The sequence below is a fragment of the Rhinolophus sinicus genome, chromosome 1 (assembly GCF_057876585.1).
Source record: "Rhinolophus sinicus isolate RSI-liver-muscle chromosome 1, RSI-T2T, whole genome shotgun sequence".
NCBI classification, from domain to species: domain Eukaryota; kingdom Metazoa; phylum Chordata; class Mammalia; order Chiroptera; family Rhinolophidae; genus Rhinolophus; species Rhinolophus sinicus.
Genome location: NC_142501.1, coordinates 57,681,517 through 57,692,418, shown reverse-complemented (window position 1 = coordinate 57,692,418; position 10,902 = coordinate 57,681,517). Strand labels below are relative to the sequence as shown.

General features: G+C 45.3%; 1 protein-coding gene across 1 annotated transcript; it reads left to right on the top strand.

The window, feature by feature from the left end:
- Positions 1–3,529: 3,529 nt before the first annotated feature.
- APOF (apolipoprotein F) lies at positions 3,530–10,621 on the top strand. The gene is made up of 2 exons (XM_019742439.2): positions 3,530–3,670; positions 9,617–10,621. Exon 2 carries the CDS (start codon positions 9,634–9,636, stop codon positions 10,573–10,575), a length of 942 nt encoding a protein of 313 aa, XP_019597998.2. The 5' UTR covers positions 3,530–3,670; positions 9,617–9,633; the 3' UTR covers positions 10,576–10,621.
- The last annotated feature ends 281 nt before the right edge of the window (positions 10,622–10,902 follow it).

The following is a 10,902-nucleotide window of genomic DNA, read 5'->3' as shown; positions in this document are numbered from 1 at the left end:
TCACAGCCATCTGATTTCTCCTCACTCTATGTCTCCCTGGGTCTCTGTCTTGCAACTGGAATGACAATGTAGGAGGGAGAGGTAGGTAATGTCAAAAGAAAACTTGTGCTATTGTGTCTGATAACTGGACAACTCTGATCAAGCTGTACATGTGTCAGTTCACGTCCAGGAAGAAGACGCCCAGGTGGAATTAGAAATGTAAGATATTTATTGGAGGAAATGCCGTTCAAGGATAAAGGGAAGATAGAACAGGCATGGATTTGGAGGGTATGGACAGACAGGATGACAGACACCTATGAAAGAAGAAAGGGAAAAATTTCAGTGCTGCTCTCAAAATCTTGGCCAGGCTGGTAGTTAGCCGCAAGCAAAGATTACTTGATTGAGGAGTCTCATATCTGACAGGCATGGGCTGGCCCTGGTACCTTCCACCAGTCATTGGCTCAGAGCAATCTGGAGAGAGTGACATTGCTGTGAACTCGGCAGAAGATCCTAAGGAGTAGAAGCCTAAGGCTGTCAGCTGAATAGACTCCTCATTACACGTTCTCTTGAAGGAACATCTGAGCGGAACACAGTACAAATGTGAAAATGTTTGCCACAATCGGGTCCCTTACTGATCACAGAGGCAAGAAGCCATTCCCTTTGTTTCCCTCCCCTGAGACAGCACCGGGAGTGGAACAACCTACTAGGAAGGCTCACATCTCACTAAGTGGCAATCTGGGGTTCTCATATTTAAGTAGAAAGTGGAGCAGAGGAAGTTCCTGATAACTTGGGAATGGGAGAGGCCAAATAGTATCAATTGGGTTCCATCTCCTCCTCATTTCATGGGTCCTAACCTGAAAATTACAGAAGCCTGGAGGTGATGGATGAATGAAGCAGTCTGTTTTCTAACTCCACTCCAGCAGCACTCTGATCCTTTCTTGCTACATGTTACACGCCATGGCTGCCACTTCAGTTGGAACCCAGTGAAACCCTGATGTTCTTTCTCTCATCATTGGGGTCCCAGCCACCCTCTGCAGACCCCTGGTTCTTACAAACCTGGCTCCCGAAGTTTCTGCCTGGCTTCATCCACATGGCCTGTCTACCCAGAATCTAATAGGCCTGACACTGAGGGGAGCCCTGGAGCAAGCTGACGACCAAATTGACACCTGGCTCTGCAGCTCCAGCTCTGTAGGTTGGGTGGGATACGGGACAGCCTCATCCCACCCGTCAGCTGCAAGGAGTCAGGAATGGCAGCAGCACAGGGAGGAAGAGTGCCATGTGGTACGTTGGCCTAGGGTACTAATGAAAGTTACTTTTGTGGCTCTTACTTCAGGGGAGACCAAGCTGATGGGGAATAGCAATTAAAAGTAGCACCCAAAATTTTTAGGGCAGTGAAAGTATTCCGTACAGCACTGTAAAGATGGACACATCATGTGCATTTTGTAAAACCCATGGAACTATATGATGCAAAGAGTTAAACCCTAATATAAACTATGGACTTAGGTAAATAATAATACATAATAATAAAAATAATAAAATTTTTAAATAATTGTAACAAATGTACCACACTGATGTAAGATGTTAATAATAGGGAAAACTGAAGGGTTGGCGGAAAAGGAATATTTGGGAACTATCTATACTTTGGTCAGTTTTTCTATAAACCTAATACTACTCTAAAAAATAAACTCGATTAATTAAAATAAAACCCCCAAAAACCCAGCACCCAAGAAGTGACAACTGATGGGAATAGGTGGAAGATGTGGGCCAGAGCAAAGATAAGAAGTCTGACTTGGGGGACATGCTTTTTTCTTCATCCCTCCGTCATTCCTCAGTTCTGGAGACAAACTTCCCCAACACTTTCCTTCTCTACCGTATTTGCACAGCCTGTCTACCCTGTGATTCCCAAGGAACTAGAGTTGGAAATTCAAGGCATTTCAACAAAAAGTCATTTTCATATTGAGGTTGATGACACCAACTAACAAACTGGAAGTGGAGAGGCCCAGCTATGGATGGTGAACTCAAGTCAGAAATGGGAGAATCCGAAGGATCCAAAAGCTTTCCTGGGCTGTACAGAAGCAATAGTCTTGAGGTTCCCCATGGATTTAGGATCCAGGAATTTCAGGCAACTGCTGGATGCGTCTATATCCAGTTCTCCCAATTTTTGGAGTGTAGCTCCGAGGATTTACTACTCTTGTTCTAGAAACTTGTTTTTTTCCTGATTTCTTATTAGGGGCCCCTCTTGGGACTGGGAGGAGTAAGATAGGGAGAGGAACCAAGGGCCCTTTGGCTGTCTGCCAGAAGTAGTTTACAGCACCAGAAAGGAACCTTTATGGCACAATGATTTATGGACTTTTGTACCAGTTTTAGGCACCATATGCCATCGTTCCCTATTTTCCAGACTGCAATTTCTCATCTAGACCCCTAGATGGGAGATGGAACCCAATTCCTATGGTTTTGATGTGGGCTTAGAAAGAGGTACTATCACGGTAACAAATGTGTTTCATCAGGGTATTGCACTGGAATTGAGGTAAAAACGGGAAAGTTGCTCTGATTTGGTCTGACTTGCCAGTAGGTTCTATTTTCCCGTTCTGTTGTCACACAACATCCTAGCCGATTGTCCCCCCATGTCTTTCCTTAAGGAAAGAAGAGTCTATGAGACTGCATCTCTGGGACTGTATATTTCTCTATTTAGTCTCCAAAAGAGGGTTTGCAGCCAATGACGAGTAAGATTCCCCACGGGGGCGGCGGGGGGCAACTCAAGCCAGGCGGAACCCCATGGAGGCCCCCGATGAACTGCCTTAGAAAGATCTGGGAAGGGGCCTTGCCTCCCCTTCCTCCTGCCTGGGAAAAGCCACTGCTGACTGGCTTTTCCCTCTCACCTAATTGGGAGAAAAGTCTTCAGAGCGATAAGATTAAGCTCTCTCTGCTGAACACTAAAACAATTTCGATATGTGATATACGTCCCTTAAGGGAGTCGCATACCTCACCTCAAGGACTTTCTGCTCGGCTGTTTGAAGACAAACATAATTGGTTTGGGTTGTTTCTATAACGAGATAAATGAGTCTCACAGACCATGCCAGAAACACTGTTACTCCCTTGTATGCTTATCAATAAAAACCACCAGTCGACTTAATTCTGGGCTCCAGTCTTTCATGACTGTGAGGCCCCTGGCCTTCTGAGATTTAACTGCATTAAGTCTCTGTTTCTTAAAAACTTAACCCAAGCCGTCCCTTCTCACACCCTCACAGCCCGTGTTGCACTGGACGCAACACCATTCCTCTAGCTGATGAGTTCATTGGAAAAAAGCTTGAGGTCTCCTACCCAGAAATCATTGGTATCTCTGCCTTTCACCTCTGCTTCCCCAGAAGATACAGGAATTTTTCCTGATCTAAGTTTAGGTCTAGAGAAATCCTTAGGGTGACAGAGATAAGGGACAAGAAAAGCAGCCACAAAGGGGAAGACCTGCTTGTCAGCATGGGGCAAAGGTGAGGAGGACAAAGCCTGAGCCTGGAAGAGGTGGATAAATATTTGTCAGTGTTGTGTCCTCACTGTTTTCAGAGGGGTCAACATTTTTGGCTGAGGTAAAAGAGAAGGTGAGATCTAGAAAGCAGTCATTCTGATGAGGGAAGCACCAAGGTAAAGGCTGTGTTCGGACTATCTCGTTCCTCTGGCTTGTTTCTTTCTGGAGCAGGTAAGGATCACCCAGAGCCTGTGAGGGTGGGGATGAAGCCATATCCAGGGTAATTGAAGGTTCCAAGGGCTAAGACACTTCCTAGCTCTGACCAGTCTTGGTGCCTCTTCTTTCCCCACTTCCCAACCTGAGCACTGCTTTTTTCCAGCAGGACTGTTTCTGCCGAACATGGTGGCATGATCCAGTCTGTGCTGCTCCTTTGCTGTATCTTGCTGTCCCCACTGGCTATCTTTCCAAGAAATGCCCAGAAAAGAGCCCTGACCTCCCAACCATCTTGCACAGAAACTGGGCGTCCTCCAAACACACTCTTCAACCAGAATCTCTCCCAGATCCCAAGACCTGCTAGGATCTCTTGCACACAGCCACCTCCTTAGCCCCTCGGCCTGAGTACCTATCCAACTTAGCCCTGGAGGTGGCCCTGGAGAAGGTTTGCTGCCCAACTGAGGCCCACATCCTGCAGCTTCAGCTTTGTTAGAATGGGAGGAAAGGACACCACTGAAACCCTCATTCATGAGAGTAAAAAGCACAATGAGGAGGAAGGGATTGGCAATATTAAGGTCATTCTGGGGGGACCTGCAGGGGTCTTTGATGGGTCCAGTGCTCAGTTACCCTTCCTGAGGCATGTAGGCATGAACATAGGTGGGTGTTCTATGAAATGGGAGAGCTGATGGTTGAATGTGCTGAGAAGCTTCCCTCCACTGAGCCGGTAACAGATGCCATCAGTGTCACCCAGAAGTGCATGGATGAGTCTTGGAAGCATTTAGAAGCAATAGACAAACAGCTGATGAAAAACCCTGAAATGTCTTGGGAAGATCAGTTATACTTTGTCAGGCATTCCACAACCATTCTGATACACAGTGTACTGGGCTTGATAGAGAAACACTTCAGACATTTAAAATAAGGAAGGCTTCGTAGGTACCATGTTTCTTTTCTAAAATGTCTGATAGGACTATGTGTGAAGCTAGGCACAATGGGTAGTTAAAAGTGTTGGGGACAGTTTAGGGCAGATGAATGCTATTCATCTAATCCCAGTGCTAAAAGACATGTGACTGGAGTCAGCTTGGTCCCCTCTCTTAGAAGGTCTAGCCCCTATTCTCCCAATTTCAGTTGTCAAATATTGTGGATTAATTATGTACTAGATATAAAGCGTCTTTTAATATTTTCCCATTCATCTACTCTTTACTTTCTAATTCTCCACTGAATGCTGTAGCTTTCTGATTTTAATTTTTAAACTGAAAAGAGAAAAAGTTGCTTTTATATCAGAATCACATTTATCTAATCTCTTAACTCTGGGTCTCTGTGGCTTTTGTGAGCTAGAGATGGAATGTGGTAGGGACATAATAGGAAATGCCAATGTCTTTGGAGGCTGAGTGTGTGACAAGGGGACAAGGTTTGAGCAATCAGTACAAATGACCAGACATTTGCAGAGGTCATGTTCCTTATTGATCATCAGGGAAGGCAACCCTCTCCCCTCCTCATGGGACAGAACTGGACAATGGGTCTGCTTCTTCCAGAGCAGTCTCCCTTTGTACTGCCTGGATTATGTGGTGATTTAGGGCCTCATAACTGCGTGATAGTGAAGTAGAGGAAGGCCCTGGTGACCTGGAATGGGGAGACCGAGAAGAGCAATCGAGTCCCATTCTCCATTCCCTGGTCCCAAACTTAAAAGGAACAGAGGCTGGGAGTTGATGGGCGAGATGTCCTGTAACTGAGCCCTACGCTCCTTCAGACCACAGCCCAAGGGAAACCGTTTGAGTGTTATCTTCCATGCTTGTATCATCGGATTGAACAAGGCATCACCTGAGAGCCATCAAGACCCGCTCCTTTACTGCTTCCCCTTTCACCCCATGGTTGTCATTTCATGTGGAGCCCAGAAAAAGACCTTGGTGCCTTTTGCCTCACCTCTGGTGATCCGGCCACCCTCTGCAGGCTCTTGGTTCCGCCAGCCCCTGCTCCCAAAGTCCTTGCCTTGGTAGAGGACTTGGTCCTGAGGATTTCCCTGGAGCAAGTGACCACCAGCCTGCTTCCTAGGCCCTGCAGCTTCATCTTTATAAGCTGGGGGATGTGAATAGCCATGCTGGTTTTCTTCGACTAGACACCCAGACAGTAGCACAGGGAGGGGCTTCCCAGGGGAGACTCTGGTCCCTGTTCTGCAGCTATTAGGTGGGGTTTAGCTTGATGAAGGGAGAGCAAGATGTGCCTTCTCTACCCTAGACTATTGGTGTGAGCAAGAGCAGCATGTGTACAATGTGGTCCATCTGTTGCCAGGAGTGGGAATCTACTACAAACTCAGGCAGAGCTGTGTACTCTGCTGCTCAGAACTACTGCATAAACCCAAGGAATGAGGCAGAGTTGGTGCCATAGACGCGGGCATTCTGATGATCATGCTGAGGTTCTCGGGGGGACCCATGGGCTACTAGTGAACACTGTGCTTACACCTGTAGTGAAGGCTGGGCTTTAGCAGCTGATCCAGTATTACTATGAAAAAGAGGCAAATACTCCTCTGTCAGAGATCAGGGAGGCGGCTCGGGAGGCATAGATGTGAATCACCCAGGAGTGACAAACAACCATGTTCCCAGGGCAAGACTTCTAAAGAAATGAACCCTGCTCCCTCTGCATTGTGGGCCTTATTCAAGGTCCATGACTTAGATACTGTTCCCAGAAGGCTTGTCCTTTATATAAAGGGGTTATACACAAATATGCACGAATTCTTGACAAACCTGTGGCATTCAAAATCCAACTAAACATCCAGTCCAATATCCGTAAGATAGTATTTAAAAATTGAAAAAATAAAAAGTATCACAAACTCCCTTGTTCTAATCCTCAGATATGTAATGGAATATTCAGCTATGATTATGTCAGCGTGTCATTATCTATGATGGTGAAGAGAATCCTCTCACCTCAAAAAAAATTTTTCCCCTTCATAATAAAATCATGTGACCCCTTAAATCGCATATAGGCTTGCTTTATTCTATTAGGCTCTGGATACTACAATAAGTTTAGATTTCTCAAACAAAGATTCAGTGGCTCTAGAGTGAGAATACTGCACAATCCAGCAGGTCTTTCACAGATATGCTAATCCACACGTTGAAAACCAGAGGTGACGAAAATCTTACCAGTCCTTGTTGAAATTCCAGGTGGTTGGAATGAGGATGATCTGATTAAGGTAGGGAAGAGGGGCCTGGGGGTGTATTAAAATGAAGTCAATTACTATCTTAGGGGTTTTATAACTTCTTCCACGATTTCTAGATCACTGCACTTGATGGGAAATGATAGAAATGTTCTATATCCGTGCTGTCCAATATTGTGGACATTCGCCCAATGTGGCTACTGAGCGCTTGAAATGTGGATGGTGTGACTGAAGAACTGAATTTTTTCTTTCCATATTTTAAATTATTATTCATAGGTTTTATTCTTGGTATTACATGATAATGTCACTAGGTGGAATGAATTGTGTACCCCTCAAAATTCATAGGTTGAAGCCCTAACCCCCACTGTGACTGTATTTGGAGAGAGGGCCTTTAAGGAGGTTATTAAGGTTAAATAAGGTCATAAAAGTGGGACCCTAATGGAACTGGTGTCCTACAAGAAGTGGAAGAGCCCCTAGGAGTGCATATGCACAGAGGAAGGCCATGTGAGGGTATAGCGAGAAGGCAGCCGTCTGCAAGGCAAGGAGAGAGGTCTCAGAACTAACCAAACCTGCCAACATCTTGATTTTGGACTTCTGGTCTCCTGACTGTGAGAAAAATTCCTGTTGCTTAAATGATCCATTCTGTGGTGTTTTGTTACGACAACTCTGGCAGACTAGTACATTAAATATGGGGTGGTTTTTCATCTATTTTCTGGTATACTCTGAGTCCACTCAATCTGAAAATTTTTTTCTTTTTCATTCTAAAAAAAAAAAAAACTCTTACACATAAAAAAACATTTACTTCCTTGTTGTAGTTTAGTTTTTTAATTGTGGCAAACAACAACAACAACATGTAACATAAAATTTACCATCTTAACCTTTTCAGAGTGTACAGTTCAGTAGTGTTAAGCATATTCACGTTTGGCAACCCATTTCAAGAAATGTTTCATCTTGCAAAACTAAAACTCTATACCCGTTAAACAACTCTCTATTTCCTCCTCCCCTCAGCTCCTGGTAACTTTCTGTTTCCATGAATTTGACTACTCTGGATTGCCTCACTGCAATTTCCTTGTTATCACTGACGGACACTCCTGCAGCAGCTGTCCTGCTAGTCTTTCCCCAATCTCTCCTTCTCTTAAGTCCACCCAAGCTGTCCCCTGAGTTATCTTTCTAAAATATAGTTTTGATTATATCACTCCCCTGTCCAGAGTACTTGATGGTTCCCCACTGTTTGTAGGACAGAGTCCAGAGCCTCTGCGTGGTGTGCCTGACCTTGGCCAGTCTTTGCAGCCTCACGGCCACACCACCCACACACCTACCTTACACCGTCGTCATCCTCATCTTGGACTACTTTCCATCCTCCAAAATCAGGTTTTTTCATGCCTCTAAATGGTCAATCATGTCAGTGCCTCTTTTGGAAGGCTCCAACCACACATACACACACACACACGTAACACCCTGCCTTCCTTCATGAGGAGCCTTTACCTTCAAGAGTCAGCTCAATTGTCACCTCTTTGGAGGTGCTCTAGAGGCAATACTAAGGTCATTCTGAGGGATCTGGGAGGACCTGCAGGGGAGCTTGGATAAATCCAACACTCAGTTACTCACCCTGAGGAATGTATATTGATGGCGGTGAATACACCCACTGGGGTGGCTGATCAAACAATTAGCGCAGATGGTAATTGAATTTGCTGAGAAGCCATGTTGCTGGTGAAACAATTCAAAGCTTTTACTGTCAACATCCCCTAGATATGAGTCTTGGGAACATGTTGAGTTAGGCAAAAAGCTGAAGAAAACCAAGTTAAGAGCGTCTCAGTTTCTGTGGCTGATGACAATATAATTTATCAATTGTTCCACAGTTACCTGAGGTGCTTTATGGGGAAATTGGTTCAGGAATTTGTCCAGGTTCACTTTAGATATTCACTGCCACCTAGGCAACAAGTCTCCTTTCCCAGGACTATGATCAAGAATGGGGATATGAGTTAGAAATGTTGGAGACCACTTAGGTCAGAAGCACGTTCTGTACTTCATCCCAGTGCTGACACACATGCAACTGGTGTTAGCCTTGCCCCTCTTCACTTAGTAGTTCTCAGTCCCTGTTTCTTATTCCATTTTCCCTTTTCTTTCTTTCAGTTATCATATACTGCACATGTAATATGTTCTAAGCATGAGCGGTATTTTAACCTTTTCTCATTCATCTACCTTGTATTAAAACCCCAACAAGACGCTATAGCTTGCTAATTTAAAATTTAAACTGAAAAGAGAAATTTAAAAAGAGCAAATAATAAACATCTAATCTCTTCTGATTCTGAGTTTCTCAGATTCTCTCGTGAGCTAGAGTGAGAACGTGGTGGGACCTGTGGGAAATGCCAAAGAACAAGATCTTAGGTTTTGAGGTCAAGTGTGTGACAAGGGGACAAGGTTTGAGCAGCCAATACAAATGGACAAATATTTGCGGAGATTACAGCTCTTACAGATCATTGTGGAAAATAAGTATCTTTCCCCTATGGGACAGAGAAGTGGGCAGCACGGGATTGAGCAGCTACCAAACCTGTCAACACAGTCTCACTTCTCAATGACTGGACTGTGTAGCAATTTGGGACCCCCTATAAATGGGTGGAAATAAAGCAGGGGAAGTCCCAGGTAACCTGAAGATGGAGAAGGCCAATGGGAACAACTGGGTTGCATTTCCTGTCTCTTAGGCCTTTACCTAAAAAGAGCAGAAGCCTAAAGGTGATGGATGAGGTGTGCCCTGAGTCTTGGGCTCCTGTCAGACTACATCCCTAATGGATGTTTCTGGTTTTCCCCCTCTGCAGGGTACTCTGGTCCAGACATGGGTGCCCTCAGACACATCATGATACCAATTGAGCTGCTTCTTTGCTACCTCCTGCTGCACACTGTGGATGCCATTTCATATGGAAACCAGACAAATATCCTGATGCACCTTCCTTCATCCTTGGAATCCTGGCCACCTTCCTCAGACCCCTTTTCCTGCCAGACCCTAGTCCCAAAATCCCTGCCTGGCTATACCCACATGGCCCGTCTACCCAAGTTCCTGATAGGCCTGCCACTGATGATTGCACTGAAGGAAGCTGGCTGCCATGCTGATGTACAGGCCCTACAGCTTCAGCTTTACCGCCTGGGGGGTGTAAATGCTACACAGATCCTCCTCCGACATCTGCAAGGGCTGGAGAAAGGCAGCAGCATAGGGAGGGGAGTGTCAGTGGATGCCCTGGCCTCTGCTTTGCAGCTGTTGGCCAAGGAGCAGCAAGGCCCAGAGAGGGCCCGACGCTCCCTCCCCATGGAGGACTGCAAAAATGAGCAGGAGCAGAGTGTGCACAATATAGTCCAGTGGTTACCAGGAGTGGGGACCTTCTACAACCTGGGCACAGCTTTGTATTATGCTGCTCAGAACTGCTTGGAAGAGGCCAAGCGACGAGGCCAAGATGGGGCCATAGATATAGGTTATGACCTTCTGATGACCATGGCTGGAATGTCAGGGGGGCCCGTGGGAGTAGTGGTCAGCAATGCCCTTAAACCTGCAGTGAAGGCTGGGGTTCAACAGTTGATCCACTATTACTATGAGAAAGAAGCAAACATCCCTCCAGAGACCAGCGAGGAAGGCTTGGGCAGCACCTCAAATATGAGTGACATGGCAGAAACAACTGCCATTGCCCCTTTGGTGTCAGAAGAAGTAAATTCAACTCCTTACTGGGTGTTGCCCTTCTTCAAGAACTATAACATAGATTCCTGGAATGGGAGTTTTGGGATATAAAAGGTGGTAAACACTAAATGAATAAATCAAATATTCTGACAAGCTATATGTGTGTGTTCAGAATCTAAATATCTGATTTGTTGTAGAAGGCAGCGCTGTAAAATGCAGGAATTTTGAAGTTTGGGGTTTGGAGTCAAGAGGGTTTGGTTTGAATCCAGGCTCCACTTGTTAGAGCCTCAGTGATCACTGACTAGTAACTTCTTTCTCCAGGCTCAGTTTTTTAAAATGCTAAAGTGGGGATAATGAGTGTCACCTCAGTGTGGTTTGTGGAAATCATAAACGATGCAATGAACCTAACGGGCTTACTTAGCACAGTACCATCAATAA